The sequence below is a fragment of the Misgurnus anguillicaudatus genome, chromosome 14, assembly GCF_027580225.2.
Source record: "Misgurnus anguillicaudatus chromosome 14, ASM2758022v2, whole genome shotgun sequence".
NCBI classification, from domain to species: Eukaryota; Metazoa; Chordata; class Actinopteri; order Cypriniformes; family Cobitidae; genus Misgurnus; species Misgurnus anguillicaudatus.
This window is the reverse complement of record NC_073350.2, coordinates 34,443,446-34,469,595: the sequence shown is the minus strand read 5'-3', so window position 1 is coordinate 34,469,595 and position 26,150 is coordinate 34,443,446. Positions and strand designations below refer to the sequence as shown.

The 26,150-nt window shown below is 37.3% G+C and overlaps 1 protein-coding gene across 4 annotated transcripts in view; it reads right to left on the bottom strand.

Annotated features, from left to right (window-relative positions):
• Window positions 1–1,171: 1,171 nt before the first annotated feature.
• ldb1b (LIM-domain binding 1b) overlaps window positions 1,172–26,150 on the bottom strand; it is a 31,494-nt gene continuing 6,515 nt past the window's right edge. Inside the window, exons 1-11 of one of the 4 annotated variants that reach the window (XM_073876401.1) lie at window positions 19,618–19,768; window positions 9,684–9,786; window positions 7,916–7,960; window positions 7,736–7,811; window positions 7,481–7,579; window positions 5,540–5,716; window positions 5,337–5,456; window positions 5,166–5,252; window positions 4,955–5,078; window positions 4,440–4,588; window positions 1,172–3,001 (exon numbers count right to left, since the gene is read on the bottom strand). In XM_073876401.1, coding sequence (XP_073732502.1) covers window positions 2,771–3,001; window positions 4,440–4,588; window positions 4,955–5,078; window positions 5,166–5,252; window positions 5,337–5,456; window positions 5,540–5,716; window positions 7,481–7,579; window positions 7,736–7,811; window positions 7,916–7,960; window positions 9,684–9,786; window positions 19,618–19,642 — 1,236 coding nt within the window. In that variant the 5' untranslated portion in view covers window positions 19,643–19,768 and the 3' untranslated portion in view covers window positions 1,172–2,770. Of the gene's footprint in view, window positions 3,002–4,439; window positions 4,589–4,954; window positions 5,079–5,165; window positions 5,253–5,336; window positions 5,457–5,539; window positions 5,717–7,480; window positions 7,580–7,735; window positions 7,812–7,915; window positions 7,961–9,683; window positions 9,787–16,398; window positions 16,700–19,617; window positions 19,769–26,150 lie in introns of those variants that run through there. The other 3 variants (XM_073876402.1, XM_073876403.1, XM_073876400.1) reach the window with 3 other exon arrangements.

Here is a 26,150-nt window from a genome sequence, read left to right as displayed (position 1 = left end):
TAAACATGACAAGTTTGAAAAGATTAAAATTAAATGTTTTTTATTTTTTAACTGCAAAAATATCTTATACTTTTATATTTTATACATTTTATACAAACTTTTATATTTTGGCCAGGATAAAGATATTTTTGCCATTGTAAAATTAGAAATGTATTTGTTGCCTCTGAAATTCATTTTGATATACACTAGTCAACATTTGAAGTAGATCAAAACCTTTCCTAAAAGTTTTCTTAAAACCAATATCCAATACCCGTTCTTGTTTTAGGAAAAATTTGATGAATGTTTTTGATCCACTTCAAATGTTGACTAGTATATAATTAATATATGAAGGTTAAAACTAAATATATTTTCAAATTCAAGAATACCATACATTTAAGCTTTACTTTCTACAAAATGTATTTAGCATATATTTAAAACATATTTTTGGCCAAAGAAATTTATTTTTGGCATATATTGGATAAACCAGTGACAAACATCATGCATTAAAACATTCATCCAATGAAAATTTCTTTGGATGAAAGCATCTTCCAAATAAATAAATTTACCAGATTCAGATTGCTGAAATATTTACTTGTGTTTTATTTTTGTTCACAGCCCAGATAGAAAAATATTATAAACAAAAAACTATCAAACATCATAATCTACTGCCATATTTTGGTTAAACCCATCTGTGACCTGATTGTATGATAGTTTTATCTTATGCAGGCTTTTTGTGTTTAAACTTAAACCTGCTGGGTATATCTGGTGGGTGAGATGTAATGTTAATAATCTGATATCTGCAGTTCTGCTCTCATTTATCTGCTCTTATGTCACAACAGATGGTCGGTCAAACTTTGCCTGGAGCTTCAACTCAGAAGCCTCATCTTTAAATCTGATCCACAAACACAAAAACAGAGATAAATCTGTGATACAAACCACAACTGTCGGTCTGAAAGCCCCTGAGGTCAGAATACAACTGAGTTTTAACGTCAATCTGATAATCTGATCTGAACTTAATCTAGACAGCATGTGTTTCTTCATCACACTGTTAGTATATTTTACTAAAACATCTGAACATTTATTCACACAGATATCAATGCTCGTTTCTTTTTTGTGTAACCAAGTTATTGCAATTTTACATTTGCTTGTTTACAAATCGCAAGATAGTTTTAAGTGAATTACACAGAAACAATTAAAGTGAAAATTCATATTTTATTGATTCCATACATTAATTTAATCAAGGGCAGAAATAAGGAAAAAAAACAAAGCTCTATCAAAGTCAGGGGCATCTACAAGGTTAAAGTCACCAGTTTGTTTCAATTACAAGTGCAGAGCTTTAATTCAAACTCATCCAGCAGAGAAAAGAAAAAAAGTGAAAGAGTAAAAACAACCGAGTTAGATTTCAGCAGTATTGAGTGATAGAAAAACAGCCAACTTGTTAAAGAAACACATTTAGTTATGCATAACTGGCATCTCTTTACAAAATAAAAGCAAACCTTCATGTGTATGTAAGAGAGACTGATAAACAACCCAGAAACATAAGATGTCAAACACATTTAAAGCATCTCTTTTGTGTACGAAATGGATCTGAAATCCAAACAAACAACAGAGATTGTGCCCTTGATCTCATTCAGTTTTACACAAATGGAAATAATATGAATAACGGGGAAGAGACGAAGCTCGTGTGTTTAATCTTTCACCTTTTCCTGTTTTTACACATTAGATCAGAATGGCTTTATGTGACTCTAAAGAGGAATACATCTCAATACAGTTTTACAGAACTCTGCTACTACCTTAAATATACAAGCACAAATACACAGAAATGAATCAAAAGCCCACACTAAATGACTCTCTTTAAAAAATAATACAAACCAATAGAATCTGAGGGTTGAATCTATTAGGACCTCGGTGGTCCCGTTTCTCCTTGGTTCGCAGCTTTCGTTGTCGGTAAAAAAAGAGAAATGAAATAAAAACATTCTAGGGAAATCGAGGCTGGTATAAAACACGGATAAAATTCTCCAAAATGTCAACTTGAAAGAAGAACGGATCCAGGCTATTAAACGTGACGCGCTCACAGTTTCAAACATTCGTCAGAGGAAGACCTGAACTCATGCCAGACCAGAAATAAATCTGCATGTGAATCTCTAAGATCTGTGAAGAACACGTGAACATACTTCAAAACAAAAACAAAATGTCTATTTTAGGGACTATCATTATTTTAATGACAATACCTTGCCCAATTCTCAGTTTTTTTTGTAATAAAGTATCCATTTATACATTATTGTAGCGTGTGTTTGTCAATAAAATGTTTTAAATTATAAAAGGAAAAACTGTACTACAGTAATGAAAATAATCGGAAAAAGAAAAATTATTTGACCTGGACGTGTTCTTGACAAGTTTTAGAGATTCATCTGTTGCCTGTTTGACATGTTGACGCTTTACACGGTCAGTTTCTTCCAGCGAAGGGTTTCTCCGTTCCATCTTAACTTAATGAACTATATCTACATGCTCCTCAGAGGAGGTTCAACCCCATAAAACAACAAGAATAAAACCATGAGCGCTTGATAAGAAACTCTGTGAGTCCTCTGTCTGTCTGTCTGTCTGTGTGTGTTTGTGTGTAAACTGTTCTGGCTCTCATCTCTGGTCCTCTGTGTTTATTTCCTGCCAACACAGGAAGACCAGCGCTGGGTGCCGTTCTGCACATAGATGAACCAACTCTTCTTTCTTCCCATCTGACTCCCAACGCTCCCATTGGCTCTCCCCAGCCTCACCCGCCCCGCAGCCCTGAGTCTCACTGAGACGCCTGTGAGGTGGGGTTGTCGTTCTTCCCCTCCTGGCTGGACGGAGGCTTGTTGTTCCAGGGGCTGTTGGCACCCAGCGCGGGCGAGTTGTTAAAGCTGTCCTCGTCGTCGATGCCGTTGGCGGCGTCAAACTGCGTGTTCTCCAGCCGCGTTATCAGCCGCTCGTCTTCGTCACCGAACTCTCCCCCCATCAGAGTAGGCTCGCCTACCACCATCACATCCTGTACAGAGAGGAAGAACACTTATAAAACCATCAATACGTCTTTTTAGGAAAGCACACTTTGGGGACACCTCCAGGGGTAAGTGCGTCTGAATCTATATATCAAATTCAACCAATGGTGAGGCTTAACCACAAAGACAGGGTGATGCGGGAGCCAGGAAGTATATCGCTATCTGAAATATTGCCAAAGAGGGTGTTACAGGGACGCAGGAAGTATGGCAAGGCAGACGCAGCGTCTCGTTCCCTTCTCAGGGAACAACAGTTACATACGTAACCCGATACGTTTTCCTGTGTCATACACAACGATGCAAAAAAGCATTTTGGTATGAATCAACATTCATATACAGAAGATATAAACATTTAAAGTGAACAATTTAGCATGTGTGCTTAAAAGTCTAGAATTATATTATATTATCCTACACTACACAGGGAATAATATGGATTTTTTTTTCTTCTTGCATAAAAAAGATTCAAGCACTTTTAATGACCTGTATCTATGTATGTATATTTTCAAAAACTTTCCAAACTTTCAAGGATTTCAAGGACACGTGGGAACCATGTTAACAGGAATAAACCAGGAATTTGAAAAAACAAATTGCAGAGTTGCCTATAACAGGGAACTTAAATCTTTTAATAATTTTGTTTAAAACAAGATTTAATGCAATTTCAGTTAAATGTGTACCCTGCACATTACTTAGTTGAATGCACATTGCTTACTAAAGGACCATTGAGGCAACATCCCCAGATTTAAATTATTTCTAAAGCTTTTTGATCAAATAAATCCATGGCTTGATGAGCGTCAGGATTCCAATTACCCAAAATTTCCAAATAATTCCAATAAATTGCTGTTAGGTTACCAATTTGGAATATTTCCAAAATTCTCCAGATTAAGTTCTTATGGAAATTTACCGGAAACTTTCCGCCCCTTTGCAATTCTACCCATAACTCTTTTCCCGCCATTGACGAGATATCTCGTCATTTAAGAGAAAACATTTGCATAAAAAAATCCGCGTTTATCCGTAATTTATAAAAAAACTGAAGCAAAAAGTATTTATTCATTTTACACAGCATTTACGTTTTGATAATCGTTTTGATCTCTAACAATATTCCTTTACAAAAAAGCAATTATTTCAGCTTTTTTTGCAATTTATTTTTAATTTTTGAAGAAATCTACCCATATTTAAGAGGTTATAAGCAGAGAAAATATATATATAGATAAGATGAAACGGTTTTTCCCATTTTGTTTATTGTTTGTTTGAAAGCAGAGGGTCTGTTCTTTCATTTGATATATTTGTATGTTTATATATTTAAAGAAGAAAGTTTTCCTGGAAGTGTTTTTTTGGAAAATCACAAAAAATGCTGGCGGAAAACTTTTCAAAAAAGGCTGGCGGCAAATGAGTAAATACTAAACCAGTGCAGTGATTTGATTGGTTACTTACAGGGACCTGACTGGACAGTGGGAAGCTGTTTGCAGGACTCTTCTTCTTGCTGTTACTGTTGTTATTGGTGCCACCGCCCGCGCTCATCGTGCTCCCGCCCGACATCTTGCGCTTTCGTCGTTTGCTTGGTGCCTGTCTGGCCGGTTCAGCTGCGGAGAGACGCGAGACAGATGAGTCGAGCTACACTTTAAATTTACATTTAGCAGACGCTTTTGTCCAAAGCGATTTACAAATGAGGTAAACAATAGAAGCAATTATAGCAATACAAGAACAGGAATAGATAAATATATGTACATATTATGCATATATACATAGCCATGGGTTAGTTTTCTTTTTTTTGTAAAAATGTATAGATAGAGGTCAATAATAAAATGAAAAGAAAAGATAGTAAGTCTTATATAAGGAGGTGAGGTAATGGCGTAAGAGATGGTTTTTTAGCTGATTCTAAAAGACAGTTACAGAGTCAGCAGATCGGGTTGTAGATGAAAGCAGAACACAAGATAGTAAGTGCTGACCGGGAGGAGCGACCATCCTCTGCCACTTCTGAAAGAGACACGTCTTCAGGCAGTCTCTGGGACTCAGACTGTACGTCTTGTGTCTGGACATCAGCTCCTGCATGGGCTCCAGGATAACACACAACTGAAGGCATAGAGAGAAAAGACAAAGAGGTCAAGACAAATCTACCAACACCCTGAATGTTCTGCACAGGAATGAATCTGCACGCAATCGGAGGTAGTTGAGGGTGGAGTTGGAGAGGCCACATCTGGTGATGTTTTTGGACAGCTGGTCCAACATCTGTGGGTCCTGGGCGTGAGACACAAACAACACACATTTATAAGGAAGGACGTACAACCAAACCAACACTTTGAGAGTGAGAAAGGAAGAGGAACTGACGTGCATGGCCAGGATGCTGCGAGGAATGAGTTCTCTGTGCTGTCTGATGCTGAAGTGCCACGTCTTTATCCTCATCATATCATCAAACATAAACTCCAGATACAGACGACCCTCCACGCACACCTGAAAACAGCAGACCGAGGAGAACATTACACACACACCTGGTCCCAGAACATCACTGTGGTTCTTCTTAAAGAAATACACACCTGTGTGAACATGGGTTTGCCGTTCTGTGTGACCATCGTACATTGATCACAGTCCAGAGACACAAAGTTGTTGTGGAAAGACTCTTTAGGGTGCTTGAGGATGTAGTAAAGCTCAGTGGCTCCGCCCTCAAACACGCTCCTGAAGTAACGAGGAATTAGCGTTCGGCCGATCGTGTAAATAGACGACAAAATATTCATCAGCGCTGAAGAGTGAACAAAACAAAACCCTGCAAAACTTTCGGGAGTGACAACCGCATTTAAATGCTGGAGTGAATCGCCTAAATGTTCGTTTCATGTCTGCACGGAACAAGACTCACTCACGAAAATGTGATGATTGACCCAGAGATAACCATAGCAACGTTCTGCCGTCACGCATGCAGTAACGAGTCATCCAAAAATATTTGTAATGATATTCGGGTTGTGTTCGGCCGAGTCGATTGAAATAAAGATGCCAATTAATTATTTTAAACAATTACTACTTTTAAAAAATGCGGGCAAGAGAGCGGGTCGGGTACAATATTTATTTTTGATTTTTGCGGTCCGAGTTGCGGGCGGGTTAGTTGAAAACGACAGTCGGGTGCGGGTTGTTGACCCGTGCATCACTGGTGCTTATCACTCACAGCTTTGACCAAAATAATTTAACAGCATTATGTTTTGCAATAAACCTCCGTCTTGGCGTTGTGCATTGCACGCATTTTTGAGGCTGCTCCACAGGGGGTTGTATTGCAGTGTTGCCAGGTCCTCGTCATTTTTGTACTTGTATACCGTTTGGGCGCATAACTGTTAAGGCTTTTGGCTCATGAAACGATCAAGTTTTTGGTGTTAGTAAAGTGTGAAGCTGCCAGTCCCAATATTTTGATCTTTGAGGTAAAGCATTTGGATTTATTTCAGTTAATTATTGTTTTTTTCTTGTTCGCTGTTTTTAGTGCAGGATCTGGCAACACTAGTCAGCAAACGCTCGTGCCTCTGTTATTTTCTGCACCACGCATACAGAAGACTTTTTCCCCTTCTAGGCATTTATTTTTTCAGAAGAGAGACCTGTCATGTCCGTGATGCACGTTTAAACACTTTATTAACTACTAGTTGTTAGGGCTGGGTATCAATTCAGATGTTCCGGATCGATTCGATTTCGATTCACAAGCTATCAAATCGATTCTCCTTTCGATTCTCGGATCAATTTTTATGCTCGATTCGACTCAATGAATATAGATTAAATACAAATACTATTTTTATACAAAAAGAACAGTGAACATAAGCTTACAAGTGGGTAATTAAAGGTGTAGCGGAGGATTTTCTCAAATTTGAGAAAAGAACCGCCTTCTCCACTTTAAAAAAAAATGCAATTGCGCAACACTCCTGATTGACAACTAGGAGGACCAATAGTCTGGATGATCCACCCAGAAAATCCTCCACAATACCTTTAATAAAAAGAAATTAAGAGCTACAAAGCTGTATATTAAACTCTTGTATTTTAGGTACACTTGGGTACATTAAAACAGAACCCATCCCTAATTTTCAAATGCATACAACTGTGTTAAATACAATACAATTTTGATGCAAGATGAAATATGTATGCTGAAAAAAGTCAGAACAGTCGCATTCCTTGATCAAACAGGATCAGGTTATAAAAAAAAAATCGATTTGTGGCCTTTGAGAATCGATTTTGAATCAACCAGGTAAAAAAAATTAATCGATTTTTTTTTTTGCCCAGCCCTACTAGTTGTTCAGCTGGGTTATGTACACACTTTGCAGAGTTTCTGTAAATGCGGTTGTCACTACCTACATTTTACGGGAGTTAATTTGGTTGTAGAATGCGTTTGTCAGTCCCATAAATTACTGAACGGTGTGTGTGTGTGTAGAACAGGATTAAGCATTAAAAGGTGAAGTGACAACCAAATTAATATGCAGTGTGTACGGGACCACCGCGTGATGCTTACTGTATCGTTTCGGACCGTCCTCCAGACAAAATGTGATGGTCAGCATAGCGTCATCTTCAAAGAATTCAGTAGTGAAAGCATCCCACCACAGATTATCACACTCCTCAGAGAGAGAGAAAATAAAAATCAGTAGTCTGACATCAGATGTCCGTCATCATCATTTGATTCTGTGCCAGCAGTATAGAGATCAGACTTATGAGAAGCATCAATTATTCAAATATAAAGTGCTGTTAGTCAAGACTGAGAACATCAGACGCACCTCAGTCCAGTTCTGAAGTCGCTTGTTGAGTTCAAATATCCTGTAGTCTGTCTGGTTTCCATACGGCGTGTGTCTCCTGAAACAGAGATGGTGCGTGTTAATCCATCAGATTCATACTGGTGCTATTTAAACTCAATATGACAGCACTCGAGTTAAAGTAACACTGTGTAAATGTCTCACCCAATTCCTGGCTCCAGGTATGTGGGGGGATACATGGGCGTCGGGCTGCACAGACAGACACAAGCAAAACAATCACGTCACACCTCACTTTAGTCCTCATGATGTCATAAAACAAACACATGTACAGTCACTGAATGAGAGTAAGGGCTGTTATAGACAGGAAGAGAGTCATTTTCTTCTGTTTATCAGTGTGTCACAGTGGATCTAAAACACACTTCTATCTCTAAACAACGGAAGCCCAACCCACTTCCTGGATTCGGTCCAATCAGAGCGTGATGTGTGAAGCTGTCGACTGAAAGCTCGGTTTGAGCACTAGAGAGAAGATCATTCCTGTATACGATCATCTCATGTTCCTGTTATGTTAGAGAAACCTCTCTACTGTCCAAGACAACATAAACTCCATTCACACAGCAGTAGTAATATTGCCGTAACATTCACGGAAAGCTTTCTGTGTGAACAAGAGACAGAGTGGCATAGTGAGGACGCGCATTTTATCGCAACAATAAGTTATAGTTCAGCTCTTTGAGACAAACGCAGATCAACATTCATGAGGAGAAATGTCGGCAAACTGGACTAAAGCCGAGCTCATCCACCAGCATGACAGAACAGCGCATCACACGCTCCTCATGATCTTGTCATAAATTAAAATGTACTTTCATGGTTTATTGAGAGAGAAATCACAGATAATTAACAATCTTTAGACTGTGGGAAAAAAATACCAAGTGCAGGACTTTAAAATAATGCTCACACACATACCACAAAGATCCTGGAAAGATTTCGGAAAATCATTAGCAGTGTGAATTAGGGCTGTCACGATTATGAAATTTGGCTACTGGTTAATAGTCTAACAAATTGTGATGGTTATGACGATTAATTGCTTAGGGCTTTGACGACTATGATGGTTAATTGTTTTATAGTTTTGACATTTAATTCTCATACATTTTTTGTTCATGAAATAATGTCATTTAAATTAAATCTTCTGGCAGTAAATATTAACACACATATTTATAAGTAATTATTTAATAAATATATCTTTAAAAAACTGAAAATTCACATTACACTCTCAGTTAAGGTGCGTCACCTGATACGGTCTCATTTATACATGTGCTGCAGCTCCCCCTAGTGTTTTTTTTAAGATGTGCAATCATTGCGGTGATCTGAAATTATTGCGATGATTTCAAACAATCGCGATGAGACGGTTATTTTATCATTGTGACAGCCCTAGTGTGAATGAACCAACAATCAACCGACACCAGAAAAAAAATCATGGACTCGTGTGTATTTTACGTAATCTCTGTCTAAAAAGATCTCAAAGTCGAAAAATAAATATTTGAACAATTGAAAAGATGTAGGTTGCCTGAATGTTTATGCAACTGGCTGTGATCTAGTTTTGGGTCCTGGATGAGGATACAATCAACATTTATTGATGCTTTTGTCAGAATACAGTACATTCCAGTTACAATTTAGCCCTTTTTATAATGTTATGGCAATGTTACTAGGTCTTCTTTACGGGACGCGTCTCTCTACCAATTTTACGAAAGTTTTCTGGGACCAAAGTGCTGTGTGAATGGGGTTATGGTTAGCATGTGTGTTTCCTGGAAATCAAACCTGTGACCGTACCAGCCGATCTACAGGAACATTAGTCAGATACCGTCATATTTACACACAGACCGGAGCAAAAGAAAAGAATACTAACAAAATACGCAACAGTAACGAAATATATGGGAAAAATGAAAGCACAGGCCAAAGTGTTGATAAAATCACTGACCCCACGTCTCTGTCCAGCATGGTGCCGGGGTGGAAGGGGGGGAAAGCACTGCCGTTGGGCGGTTCCTTTGGGGAGTACAGCTTGAAAGACTTGGAGGAACAGCCTGAATGGAGAGAGAGAGAGAAAGAGAGAACGAGTTAGTTGTAATCTGCACTTTACACTCATTTTTATGGTTTATCTTTCAGATGCATTTAATAAAGTCACATTAAGTTTTTAGACTGCATTTATATCCACAGGTTCAGTAACACAATATTTCACTCAAGAATCTACAGTAAATGAGGTTATCTATCATGTTTTAGTGGTTTTATAGGTATGGCACAAAGTAGAGAGACTAACAGCACTTTAAATGTAGGAAAATAACTCCTAAAGTAGCCTACACAGCGATCGACTTCTGAATCACAACACTGCTTAAATAAAATGATAGCAATGGCAATATGATGATAGAAATCAATGTTGACTAAACAATGACATATATTACCACCAAACAATTCTTCTGTTAAAAGAATAGTTTACGGAAAATTGAAAACTACTTTATAATTTACTCTCCTTAAGCCGGGGATACACTGCACGATTTTTGGCTGTCAACACCATCGTAAAACAATCGTGTTCCTATGTCGTACAGTAAGATTCAAAGATGGACGTTTTCACAAAGATAGCCTACGATAGTTTTCTGATGGCTATAATCGATGCACTGTGTGTTTGCTGCTACAACCTACATATGGGATTTGTTTACAACTAGTGCATGCTAATGATGTTGCGCTAACGTGTGTCGCAGCCATCGCAGCTTCAGATTCATTAGGGGTCATCATCGTACAGTCTACGTTAGGGATGCACCGAAATGAAAATTCTTGGCCGAAACCGAGGAAACCAAGGCCGAAAACCGAAAGAAATTATTATGCCAATTATTATTACAATTGCATTTATGGCTATCGCTGTGTACTAACTTTACTAGGGGTGTGAGACGGATCACAAAACTTACGGTTCGGATCACTTTTTCACAATTTTTGAGGCACAGATCGGATTTTTTTTCAGATCAGCAAAAAGGGAGTGGGAAAAATCTAACAACAAATAAAGAAATTGCAAACATTTATAAAAAAGAACAAAGTTGTACATAAGGTCTGAAATTAGCATTAGGTACAGAAATCAAATTAAATGAATCATAACACTGTCTTTATTGTATAAATTAAATATATTATAATTTTTTTTAGAGCTACAGAAGTTTCGACATTTCGGCCGTATTGTTTTGTTGATAAAATTTTCGGTGGCCGAATATTCGGTGCATCCCTAGTCTACATGCTTGTCGTACCCAAGTTTAAACGACCCATGACGCACAGTGTGATAAGAAATATCCTGCGGTGTATCCGGGGATGGCATCCCTGAGACAATTATTGGATCTTGCATGTTTTGTGATGCTTATGACAACTAGTCACGACTCACGAGAACCAATGATCATCTCACCTACTGACATGGAGCCGGCGTGTCACCATTTTTAATCTAGATGTGTTTACATTCAAATGCTTACTACAATCAAAATATATTTTCTCTCACAAACGTATCGTTTCACTTAAAAAAAAAAAAAATTAACCCAGTTGAGTCTTGTGAATTACTTTAATTCGCGTGAATTTTAAGGTTCTGAAGAACCATATTACTTCATATAGCTCTAAATGTGTTTGGCTGAAGAAATAAAGTCTTATACACTTAGTTAATAATTCAATTTGAAGTGAACCATTCCTTTAAGTGACATACAGTTCATTAACATAACTGTAGGATGGGGCGGAGCAGTACAGTGAATATTTTACACACTCAAGGCAGGGGGTGCGGGGGGTCAGACACACCCCTCTCCATCCCACCAATTAAACACATCTATACAATGATGCATTCAGCCACAATGAGGTCATGACCCCTGTTGTCACGGGAACAGCTCCGCCTCATAATGACCATATGACTTGTCTCGCAAATAAATCTGTGAGCTGTCAACGTCACGCATCATAAAATGTGACAACACAAGCGACGAGTCTCTTATTTCATAACCCAAACACAAGAATGAAGTTGACGAGAACATTTAGTCAATACGATGAAACAAACATATTTCATACTTATTCACAGTAAAACGTAATTCAATACTCGCTTTCCTGAACAAAACAACTTTTCCAATATTGATATCAATATAATACAAAAACTAAACTAGGAGTAATTGTTATGATCGTTTCTGAACGCTAAAGCAAACATTTACATCCTTATCCATTGCATTTATAAACGGCAGTGAAACATGACCAGACTGCAGCTTCAGACAATGAAGCATTTGTTCAATATGAATGATGCTAATGGACAGAAACCACACCGCATCATTAAATAAATACTGTTGAATCTGAAACCTGACTGTAAACTTCAAACACCAACAATATAAAAAAGGTTAGTGGGCCATAACAAACAGCTGGTTGATATGAATTGCACCACCTAACGCATTTCCAAAATCACGAATTGTAAATCCTATGGGTGTAAAAATACAACAATATAGATCGATGCATCATATGTTACAATTTTGTTCAATGTATCGATGTCACACATAAATTATTGATTAAAGGGATTTTTATTTTGACACACTCCACATGTAACATCAAGTATACGAATTTCCATTCATTTTTGATTACTAGAAATACTGTGTGCTGGTGCATCAGATTTTGATGCAACAATAAAGTGGTGGTAGTAACGAAAAGACAGACGCAGAAATCGTTGCGTTTGCTGTCTGATGGTGTTTTAATATCTATAAATCGATCAATATACAATGGGAATCATATCAAAATAGTATCACATAATTCCCAAAAGTATCATCAAACATCAAATCGCAGGCGATATCAATTCCTATCATGACAAGATGTCCGATTTACACCTCAAATCATTCTTCCGTCATAAGTTTTAATTAAGTTTCTGAGTCCTCAACTGTAAACTGTCGTTCCAGAATCCAGACACATTATTTCTATAATGCTAGTTTATTGCATGTCTCTTATGACTGAACTCTCTTTTTATGCCACAAAATAACATTTATCAATATTTATATCCATTTATTTGGCAAGTAGTCATAATAAGCAGGATGATGTCAGCGGGTCATTAATGAAAATTATTTCATTCTAGGGATGTGCACGACTAGTCAAATATTCAAATATTTATGTGTTGTTAGGGCCGTGCAATTAAACATTTTTTGATTTACAATTTCGATTTTTGCACATTTCGATTGCAAAAACAAGATATTCGAGGTAGATTGTTTAGTGTGCCGCATTCAGTTTCTGTCATTTCGTTTTGAGGTATAAATCCAGCGTGTCATAAGCAGCTGCGCTTCTCTCTCACATCTGTCTGAAGTCTGAACACAAACTAGTAATCCTTTATGTTTTCAGTTTTATGTGTTTCAAGCGAGCTGATCCCTCGGGTTTAAAATATAATCAACTGCATTGTGGCGCCTATCTCTCTCTCTCTCTCTCTCTTTCTTGCACGTCCAAAGTCAGATCACTAGGTAATAATCCCGTTTATGTTGGTAAAATTATATGCATTTCAAGCTACCTAAAGCATAACTATCCCTCGTGTGTTAAATATGAATGGAGTTCCTCTGGACCAATGTGTTTATAAGGTATTTCTGACACGTGTCTTCTGCAACAACAATGCATTGAATTGAGTAAAATGTTTGTGTGTATGTTTGCATAAATGCATGTTTTTACAGTTATTAAATCATCGGGATTATGATTTTTCCAAAAATAATCGAGCAGCCCTATGTCTTGTGAAAATTTAAAAAGAAATCTTAATAAAATTTATTTATAAAAATCGTCGCTGCCCGATGAAACTCACGTATGTCCAAAACGGTTATTTTTCAGGAAGTGAAAAAAACATTGTATTTCAAAAGCAGTTGAATGTAGCGTTGTCATACTTGGTACGACATCTTTACATGCAACCATATTCTTGCCAGTGTAATAATATAATCCACAAATGGACATACGTGCTTAGTTTACAGTAACGGTGGTCGATACGCGTTCTTCCAATCATTAATTAGAATGGGCAAGTCGCGTTTCATATTGACAGATGAATACGCTCAGTTTATTAAATAGCCTACCTCTTGGTTTATTATATACGCTTAGTTTATTTAATATTAATTATACATTTATTAACTGTCTCTTGCAAACTATGAAGGGACAATGAATCAATACACTGACATGGTAATGCTAGACAGATACTTTGTTTGCACAGTCCTACCGTAATGTTGTCACTCCTAGATGTACGTCTGGCGTCAGGGGGGAAACGTTTACCTCGATGAAGGAAAGTCAGTAGGTACGTTTACATGCAACCAAATAATCCGTTTGTAATCATATTGATGGCTCGATTGTATTGAAAAGCCTTCATGTAAACACCTTAATCAATACGGTTGAGGACGATCGGATGCAAATTTGGATCGTATTGAAGGGGGTGGTGTACTCCGATCTGTGATCCGATCTGCAGGGGAAAAGTACGCATGTAAACGCGTGAATCGTCTCACCAGGTTGTGTTTATTCGGCTATCCAGTCCTGAGCTTCGATGAAACTTCACGAGACCGGCGAAATGCTTCCACAGGGCGGGAGATATGCGGCGTGATTGACAGCTTTGACACCAAATGGATATACGTGAAAATCAGATGACATGATTTCACAACTTTTCATTGGCCATTTAGATATGTGAAGCATACTGTATACGGAAATGAACCTGGACATTCAATCCGTTGAAAAATCTAAAAATCTGCAAAATGGACATACGTGGTTTTCATCGGACATCGACAAAATATACGTTTTTATTATTTGAATATAATATTTTTGAAAAATGCCCATCCCTAATCCATTCATGGTAATAAAAACCTTCTGCTTCAAGTTAGGGTCGGGTTTATTGACCAGCTAACCGTATACCCCATCCATCTACACCTCAAGAGTAAAATCTAAAATCAGTGGATTTCTGAATGACACTACAATAATTCTCAAGAGGGAAACCTGAACTGAGGATTAATATAAATTCATACAGAAGTGTCCAAGCATCAGAGCACGGTCTTCATTAAACATTCATAACACAGACTTTCAACCATTAAATATTCACCAGGGACGACACTGGACACAGGTTAGTCCTGTCCATTGACACAGTCAAACAACCTTTGGACAACAGTACAAGACTTAATACTACACATCAGTATCACGCTTCACTGATCAGTAACACCAAGAGAAACAACACTGATTCATAAACAGACTAAACACATTTGTAAGTTTTCTCGACTTATTTACACACCGACTAAACCGTTAAACGTCTGCTACATCTTCAGGTGGCCCCATTAGGAGTCTGCTGGTTTAATGAGTTTAAAAAAATCAAATCAAACTAACTCAAACTTCCTGAGCAGTAAATTGCTTTCAAAACATCAGCACCACCCTCTTGATGTACACACATTACTTCAGACTCAAATGTGATGATGATGATAATCTAATTCCCTTCAGATTGTGTCACATGATAAGTTGAGTGCATATAGGAAGACATCATTACAGCTGTGACACACAAATATAATACACGTTACACACACACACGAGGACAAACTACAGTCGTGATGTGTGTGAGGTTTTATGGCTGAAATAACCGGCTAATGGTGCATCACATGTGAAAAGAGCTACATGATGATCTCCTAATGACCGTTTCACCACAACACCACAGAGACTCGCTAAAATGCTGATGGGTTTCCAGCAAATGGAAATTACTGACGAAATTAACAAGAAAAAACACAGGAGATGCTTCACGGAGTCGATGTGTGTCTAATAGATGCTGATACAGCAATACTTTACAGTGTATGTATAACAATATTAAAACATCAGATATAAGGAGTAAAGCACCATTCACTTTAACATTACTCATGTAATCAGATTAATAAAAATAAAGTGTTTAATGTAATGATTACATTTATTCAAAGCACAATATAAAGTATTAATTTTATCATTATGCGTGTTCCCTGGGATTAAACCCACAAACTTTTGCACTGCTAACGCAATGATCTACCACAGAGCTATGGGATTAATGCAGCAGGACAAGATGTTAAATATTATTTATGCATTTATGCAATAAAAAGAGTTTAAATGGGTTTGGCTTTATGATCAAATAAATAAACAAACAAGAGGTGAAAAGGTAAATGTAAACATAACACCAAATGTTTATTAGGAAAACGCATGCAATTATCTTAATAGTTTTATATAGTTTATTATTGTAATAAACATTGTGGTGTTTGCTGTTTAATTAAAAAGTTTAAATTAAAGCGTTTCGTTGTAAAATAAAGAGGATTTAATGATGAATCAGAGAGTTGAACAGTGAGTCATATGAACACATCCGTCTGTTTACACTACACAATCACACACATACATTCACAAATAAAACACATTTGCGGACCCATCTCATCAAAAAACCTTTAGAACTCAAAGCTGTAGTGAAACTGCACATTGCAGATGTAAATAAACATAAATCTGCATAAATAAAAGCCTTTCATGAGGGCCCGAGGCTTTATGCTAATGCTAACGGCGCGATAAAACACCGAAATGAACCGTCAGAACGAACACCAAAACATTATCGAATAACATATTTAAATGCAATCTAATCAAAAGCAACAACTAACATGAATAAAAACATTTCGTTACGTTAAAATAACGTTAAATAGCCCGATAAACCCCCAGAGCTTTACCTGAAACACTGACGTACCGGAGACTCGAGTGACTCCTCACGGGTTTTATGGGAATCCCGGGACGCGAATGATCACGAGAATCGTTGCAAAATCATGAGGAAACGGTGAATAATCGCGTGAAATGTGCCGGTTTGACTCGCGCGAGGCCTCGAGCTGAAGGTCCCGCGGCGCTCGTGCTCGATGAACCCGCCTCGAGAGTCTTTGTGTTCACGCGCTGAGCGAACAATAGACGCGCACGGGCCCGGTGACGCTCGCTTGCCTGCTCGCTCGCTCGCTCACTATCTCTCTCTCTCCCTCTGCTCTTTCACCTCCCTACACATCCTTCAGTCTCTCTCTCTCTCCCTCTCTCTCTCTCTCTCTCTCTCTCTCTCTCTCGTTTATGAGCTTATAAACATCCACCTATCCATTCATTTATCCACCCACCCGTCTGTCTGTCTACCTGCCTATTTCTCTCTCTGTCTATTTGCCATCCCTCTCTCTATCCATCCATCCATTCATGTATGTATCTGTCTGTCTGCGTCTCTTTCTCTCTGTGTGTGTCCATCTGTCTATTTCTCTCTTTCCCTGTCCATCCCTCTGACTGTCTGTCTGTCTATCCATCCATCCATCTATCTGTCTGTATGTCTTTCTCTGTCTATCTTTCCATCAATCTCTATCCATCCATCTGACAATCCCTCTCTCTGTCAATCTGTGTACCTCTTTCTATATCTGCCCATCCCTTTCTCTGTCTGTCCATCTCTCTCTTTCCTTTATCAATCCATCTGACTGTCTGTCTGTCTGTCTGTCTGTCCATCCCTCTTTGTGTTTACCTGTCCATCCCTCTCTATCTCTGTCCATCTCTTTCTCTCGGTCTATCCATCCATACCTCTGACTGTCTGTCTATTCCTCTCTCTCTCTTTCTATCTATCTGTTTATCTCTCGCTCGGTCTATCCATGCTATCCCTCTCTCTTTCTATCTATCTGTTTATCTCTCTCTCGGTCTATCCATGGATACCTTTGACTGTCTGTCTATCCCTCTCACTATCTATCTGTTTATCTCTCTCGGTCTATCCATCCATACCTCTGACTGTCTGTCTATCCCTCTCTCTATCTATCTATCTGTTTATCTCTCGCTCGGTCTATCCATGCATACCTTTGACTGTCTGTCTATCCCTCTCTCTATCTATCTGTTTATCTCTCTCGGTCTTTCCATCCATACCTCTGACTGTCTGTCTATCCCTCTCTCTTTCTATCTATCTGTTTATCTCTCGCTCGGTCTATCCATGCATACCTTTGACTGTCTGTCTATCCCTCTTTCTATCTATCTGTTTATCTCTCTCGGTCTATCAATCCATACCTCTGACTGTCTGTCTATCCCTCTCTCTTTCTATCCATCTGTTTATCTCTCGCTCGGTCTATCCATGGATACCTTTGATTGTCTGTCTATCCCTCTCACTATCTATCTGTTTATCTCTCTCTCTCGGTCTATCCATCCATACCTCTGACTGTCTGTCTATCCCTCTCTCTCTCTCTGTTTATCTCTCTCTCTCTGTCTGTCTATCTGTCCATCCCTCTTTGTGTTTATCTGTCCATCTCTCTCTGTCTATCTATCCAGCCATCTATCCATCCATCCATCCTCCATCCGACTGTCTGTCTGTCTGCCCTTTCTCTATCTATCCCTTTATCTCTCTCTGTCTATCTGTCCATACATTCATTCAAATCTATCCTTCTGCTTTATTGGTGTGAAAATTGTTGACTCTGTGTCTTTCTCTCTCTTTCTTTCTCTCTCTCTCTCTCTCTCTCTCTCTCTCTGTAAGATGGATTCTGTCTGTCTCCCTCCCCCAGTGCTGTTAGCTTTGTTTGCTAAGCACTTTTCACATCTCCCTCTGTTATCACTTAACCAATGAGCAAATAAATCACCACCAACAAATTCTCATTGCCACGTTCATCTCACATTACTATCAATTTACAGGTTTTGATGTAAAACTGAGGTGCATGGTGTGTTTACAAATGCCAGCAAAACTCAAGCATACACATTATTAACTTGTAGACTCAATTAGCAAAATAACATCGTAAAAATACACTGAAGTTGCAATTTGTGTAATACAAATGACTGCACACGTCCTGTGTATATTGTGATTAGCATCGTCAGACTTGTCAAAACAAATCAATGATTTAATTACACGTGCACATCTCAATCGCATCAGTTCACTTCATAGTCTGATGCTCTTTGACTGACAACTAGCCGATAAGTGACAATTATACAGCTGGGAATTTCAAATAATCAATTGTGCCCCGGGTCGATGGTAAGCTACTTAAAGTACAGGCGACGGATCAATGACGATGACAGATCAATTTGTACGTTATGGAGTGAAAAACAATGCAGATCCACATCTCGCTGTCAAAACAAATGTGAATGCATTCGCAAATTATTGCATACGTTTCAGCGCTGTCTCGTGTCCCTAGAGAGTTTCTTCAGATTACATGCACTCACCCTAAAACTCAACACATCAACCAACACACATCGTATTCATCGCTGCATGTTATACCAGCTGACACTGAGGCAGTGCCCTTTAAAAAGCTCCTAATATGAACTATTTAGGTACAGATAGCTATATATTTGGTACCATTTGAGGTACTAATATAATTTTTTTAGGTGCAAATGTGTACTTTTTGAAAGCTTAGGGCCATTTTCTGTGTAATGAAAATCTATTGCCTTACCGTATGTGTTAACCAGCGATGTTTTAGGAAATCGAATGAAATCCTAACACGTGTCCGCATGTTTATGGTTTGCCCTATGGTTTGAAGTACCCTTTCATCCCATCACCATGGAAACGCTGTCAGTGTTACCGTGGTGAGGTTCAGGGATCGTGCCATTGTAACGCTACACAGAGGTTAATCTTCTCATGTGTGTCGAGGTCAAAGTCAGGCTCAGTCTTCAGCTTTTAGCTGTCAGGGAGACATGACATGAATGTCTTATCTACAGTCCACCCGCTGGACAAATGAATTTCAGCTGACCCTAGAACAGTTTACAGTGGCCATTAAACTGCAGTCGCTGGTTATCTACTTCACGTTGCACTAAAACTGTTTTTAACTTCACGCAGAGCTGTTTCTCATCACAACACACAAAGCAAATATGTTAGGCAGTAATGTTCGCTTAGCAATAAGCAACAGTGATATTTATATCAAATGCTTGATAAAACTAAAATGTTAAGAGCAAAAACATGTCCTCATTCTCACCCATTGCATCTAGTTCATCTGTCATGTTGACACTTTTCTTATGCTGTGTACAGAGGAGCAGATAGGAGCACAACTCGGTCGGTCTGTCTGTCTGTCTGTCTGTCTGTCGGGTATCTTTGGTGGCCAGGCTGTTGTCTGAGGGGTGTAGTTAAAGGGATGGGGGAAGGTTGAGGACTATCTAACCCCTCTGTGTTCCCCAGTCAACAGGAAGTCAAGAGGTTTACATCTGTCACGGCAATGATAACACCCACTAATGCAAGACTCCCTACCCCCTCAAAAAAAAAAAAAACTGCCCCAAAGCAAACCACACACCATAGCAGCTCTCATCTAAACCACTGAATGTTTTAGTATATGCAAATATAAATGCATCTTTAAAGCATTGAATTTGAATGTTTTCATGACTTTCCAGTCATTTGTGGTTACTAAAAATTATTTTTTTATTTCGTAGGTTACATCAAAAAATTACATTTCTAGCCAATGTAATATTTTTTTAACTTTGCATAGAAAATAAAAGCTAAGCTGAGAAACTTTGTATTAACTAATATATTAATGTTTTATATTTATAAAAAATGTGCATTTATACTGCAAAAATTAATTTTCTTATAGTATTTTTGTCTTTTTTCAGTACCAATATCTAAAAAATCTTAAATTAAGATGCATTTTGAAAATGAGCAAAAACCCTAAAAAAAAAACAAGTTTAGTTTTTTAGACAATAAAAAAACATAAAAATGTTAGTGAATTTGTGCTTAAAACAAAAAAAATCTGCCAATGGGGTGAGAAAAAAATCTTGAACTTTTATCTAATTTTGCCATTTTTTGCACGTTTTAAGCACAAATTTACTTAAATTGTGTTTATTTTTTGTCTAAAACTTATTTTCTTAGGTTAATTTGCTCATCGAGAAAATACATCTCGATTTAAGATTTGTAGATATTTGTACTAAAAAAAGACAAAAAAAGAAAGTATTTTTTTGCAGTATAAATGCACATTTTCTATAAATATAAAACATTAATATATTACTAAGAAAGTCATTTTTTCATTGTATTACTTTCATTTCAGAAAATAAATGTTAAAAAGATTTAGGTTTTAGGTTTTCCACGACATTAAACACTGAAATGAAATAAAAATGTACTCTGTATATATATTATGCAAGCAGCATTTCTGGTTAAAGATCCATGTGCTCTTATTATCCATAAATAAGCATTATCGTTTAAATTCGGCCATTTTTGCACTTCGGTGACCGCTGAAGACACGACCCATAATTCACTGTGACTTCAGAGAAACGGACACACAGAGCTTCGCACTTTAATTCACAGATATAATGAACAGAAGCGGCCCAAACCACAGAATGGAGGTGAATTCACAGCTCTGACCGGTTAACCCCTCCTCCCACCCGTGACACAAAGAGGTGGGTGTGGCATTGGAATGATTGACAGGTCTCCCACGGGGCTGGCGCATTTCTGTTGCGCTAAGCTGTAAATCAATGCAGCTGTAAAGCGCTGATCACAGCATTCAGACTGAGATCCAGAGACGGACAGAAGAGGTCTCAGGTGACAGATTCACCCATCACAGCAGACATTGTGATCTTTTTAGATGCAGTAAACAAGAGCTGTCAGGCTGTCTGCTTTCAGATGTCACCTTATGGTGAGATGCTGGCAGGGCTCATATTTATTTGCTTTATGAATGAAAGCTTGGAGTGGAATAGTAACAGATTGTGTATTAAAACAATAGTATATGAAACAGTATGCAAAACATTAAATGACACACATAGCTACACCTCTTTGATTGCTTGGTTAATTTAGCGAGCAGCGTTAAGTTATCATCTTATAAATATTTATGCATATATATATATATATTTTTTTTATTTAAAAAAAATGTCAATACTGTTGCTTGGTTATTATTAATATAGCAGACAGCTGTGGGTTTATTAGGCTGAACGTTTATGGCAGCAGATCAGATATTTTAAATTTAGGCATTTAGCAAAATATTATTTATTAACCATACTGATATAACAATATTTGGTGGGTTAAGTAACAAGGGCTCTGTTTAAGTTATCAAACATTTTTCTCTAAATTTCCATAGTTTGGTAAAGTGTAGCTTCAGAAATGTCACATTTATAATCTGCGCACAGTAAACTTAAAATGAAATAAATATTATTTGTTCTTTGAAGAGTCGCTCCTTCTCTATTTATTGAGTATAATTGCTTTTAGTTTATGCATTTTAATTTACAGAATTCCTACAAAGTATGTTGTTTTACAAAAACGTATGTCTTTTTTGTCACATCCATAACACGCGTATATTTCCCTCACCTAAAATAGACAACATGAGTACACTGTAAAAATTGATTTTCAAGAAAAAAATTCTTAGTATTTAAATTCTTAAATTAAGATGATTTTTCTTGATAACAAAACGACCCAAGAAAATAAGTCAATGGGGTAAGCAAAAAATCTTGAAATTTTTACTTAAACACTAAATTCAAGAAATATTTGTTTACCTCATTGCCATTTTTTGCTTGTTTTATGCACAAAATCACTTAAATTTGATATTTTTGGTCTAAGAACTAGACTTATTTTCTTGGGTCATTAATTTGCTTATCAAGAAAAAGCATCTTAATTTAAGAATTTTTAGATATTTTTACTAAAAACAAGACAAAAATACTAAGATTTTTTTTCCTAAAAATCATTTTTTGCAGTGCATAGACTGATATTTTTCTGATGTCTGGACTATATTATTGCACTGTAAAAAGTGAAAAGTTGGATCAACTTAAAAAGTTTTTTTCATAATATAATAATACAAGTCAGGTATTATTAAAGGTGCAGTGTATAAATTTTAGCGGCATCTGGTGTTGAGGTTGTGAATTGCAACCAACGGCTCAGTCCACTGCTCACCCCTTGCTTTTGAGACACATAGAAAAGCTACTGTAGCCACCACAGGACATACATGTCATCGTCGGAGACAACTTAGTAAAAAAATTGTCCTTTAAGGGCTTCTGTAGAAACATGGCGGTCCAAAATGGCGACTTCCATGTAAGGGGACCCTCGGTGTATGTAGATAAAAACGTCTCATTCTAAGGTAATAAACACATAACGGTTCATTATGAAAGGTCTTTATACATCTCTGATAATATAGTTTTGTATATTATATTGCATTTCTGTCAAAATATCCTTCTAAAAATTACACACTGCACCTCTAAGACAGGCTTAATGGCATAGTTCACCCAATAATGAAAATTCTGTGCTCATTTACTCAACCTTGTTGAGCTTAAACACAAAAGATTTTCACGTAAAATAAAACTAAAGTAAAATTTTTAAGTTGAATAAACTTAAATTTATTGGGTGTTACCAATTTAAGTCATTTTTTTAAGTTAATCCAACTTCTGTCTTTTTACAGTGCAGGAGTTTAGGAAAATTAGATGAACTGATAATAAATACATTTTCTGAGAAATTATATTTTAATTTTGTCTGAAAATGTCACATTCATAATGCTGGAAGTGCTCAGGTGCATTCATTTCAGAAAATGAATACCAAATCTTCCTTTAAATATCATAAACTAACAAAAAGCACGGAGGAAAATAAATCACAAAACTATGAAGTATCATGTAACAGATACATTCCAGTACTATTCGGTTATATTTCCTAAATAACTATTTACAACAACACGACCATCCTTCATGCACAACTGTTTTAAATCTCTAAATACTTCAAAGAAATGTCTCCGCCAACAACAAATGATTACGTGAGCTCAACATCACATAATAAAGCTGTTCACAAGATCTATCTGTGAGCAGCACAACAAACACACACACAGTACTGACGGTTGAGGGGTTTTATTGCTCATTTACTGGGGTGTGTGATGGCTGATGGGTACGTCACATTGCCCTGATGATGCTGTGTTCTCTGCACAGGAAGCCATTTTGTTCCAGATCTGTGGTGTGGTGAGCAGGAGACAGCAGGTCTGATGAGCAGAAACAGTCTGACCAATGACAGATCAGTCTGACTATGAAACACTCAGACACACAGTAATGCTCAGCGACCTCCCCTCCTTCATTCCTGCTTCAACACACAAACATCCTCACCGATCCTCCTCCTTTCTCTCTCTCTCTCTCTGTCTGTCTGTCTGTCTCTCTCTCTCTGCGGTTGTGTAACTGCTGGCTATGGCTGTTGCCATGTTTCCAGTGCTCTGCTTTAAGTGATTTTCCTCCAATCAAGGAGACCATGTGACATTCAGTCTGTATGTTGAGAGGTTTGTTCTCTCATGCAGAGACAGAAAGAGAGACAGATAAAAATGGTGCAGGAAAAATAAGATGTTTAAAGGTGTGCATTTCTAGTTATACAGGTGAACGTGGCTCAAATCAGAATTTTGCATCACATATAGGACACAGATCTGTGTTTGGACTACAGTACTTAAATAAATATGTGTCTGATTTTTTTGGAAAATCAAAAAGGACCTTTTGGCTTGAAGTGTGAGCTTACATTTCATCTGGATGTAAAAACATCACATATGCCTGTGCATCACAGATTTATATATCGGACTCACATCATCCTTTCATTCAGGTCATCCACAGGTTTATATTTATTTCTTGTGAAATACAAACCCAGCAACAATCCCCAATAAACACCAAACTTTACTTTCTACTGAATAACAAAATATAAACTCAACAACCTGTAAAGCGACAAACCCACAAATCACTCAGAATCCTTAACCAAATCAATAAATCCATCGGCGCACGGCTCAGGTTTCTCCATCAAACCACCACTGAAGCAACTATAAAGCAACTGAATGTATGATTCCTGCTTGACTGATGGCTGCTGAATTACTTTAGATTTACAGCTAACATCTAAAATAACACAGTGATTCATGAGGGTTGATTCTGCAGCGGGTGTGACTGTGAATTAATTTTATGCTCCATAAAGCTGTACGTACAGAATCATCTAAAGGAGGAAGTCAAACTTTAGAAGAGGTAAATAAATCCCATCATATATTCTGACTCAAACATGATATTTATCTGGAGATAAACCAAAGAGCAAAGAACTGATTTTATCTATCAGATTTTATTTATGACAGGTGGTGGAAGGGGAGAGGATATAGGCGATAAACTAAAATGCCAAAGACTTAAATTTTTGTTATATGCAATATTGCTCATATTTTTGACAAGTAATCCTAAAACTAAAAATTAAACAACTATCAGAGTGACAGCCCTTCATTAAAAAAGATAAAGAGAAGGTAACGGAGAGATCATCCCAAACCTTCATGTCACTCTTTATCCACACAGATCACGTCTGTAAAGGTGTAACAGTAGCTGTTTCCATTACCCTTCAAAATGCAAATGGAAACACAGCAATTTTGCAAAAACATCCATATATTGCAAAAAAGTTTTTACGCTCACACGAGGTGGTTTTTCAGGCAATTCAGAAAAGGTGTATTTCGCAAAACTCCAATGGAAACTCTTGACTCTACAAAAGTCAAGATCATTATTGGAAGATGTACTAAAACCTCCAAGAAACACCTCAATACGTGTCTGCCCCCAAGCATAAGAGGCTTTCTTTGCCTATAATGTTTGGAAAACACTCCTACATCTCTTTTACATAAATAATGTACTTATACCTCCAAGAAACACCTCATACATTGCCGCTCATAAGTATAAGAGGGATTTCCTTCTTATTAATGTTTGGATATTTAATATGTCTCCTTTGGTTAAAAATAATGCCTAGTGCGGTGGGTGTGATATTTATAAACCTACCAACATCAGCCAACATGATGTTTCCCAGCAGGCATATGACCGACGTTCAACGTTGAAATATGGTTGAAATAATGTCAGTTCTTGTTTCAATTGTTAATGCTAAACGGTTGCAAACAGCTAATAAAATGCTTAAAAATCAACGTTGAAATAATGTTTGTTCAACGTTGATTCTATTTGCAAAATCAAAAGGTAATTCAACGCAGGGTTGCCAGATTTGTGTATCAAAACCAGCCCAATGGACATTCAAAACTAGCCCAAAAGCATGCCAATGACTATTCATGGCCCAATAACCAATCAGCAATAGCCTTTTATCGTTTTAAAATCAACTCGCGGAAACAGTTTAAAAGTAGCCCAAACCTGAACTCCGCCAAAAAGCAAATGACTTGGCAACGCTGATTCAACGTTGATTAAACCTTGTCCTCTCGCGATAAGTCATTCCAACCCAACCGGCATTTCAATGTTGATTTACCGTTGAAATGCCAGCTGGGTTGTAATGACTTATTGCGAAAGAAAAAACTAAGTTTTAGTCTCATATCATTGGTTAATGAAAACGCCATCCTTTCACAAAACTTTTTTATAATCATTTAGAAAATATCACATAAGTTTTGCGCAAATATGTAATGGAAACGCAGCTACAGTCTCATGTGGCTCAGATCAAATGTGGGATTAACAGCACTGAATGCATCCAGTATTAGGATCTGAATAGCTTATAATTTCTTTAAGTGCATGAACAAACTTTTTCTAAAAACTTTTAACAACCTTTATTAGCCTTTTATTAAAGTACAATTAGTTAACT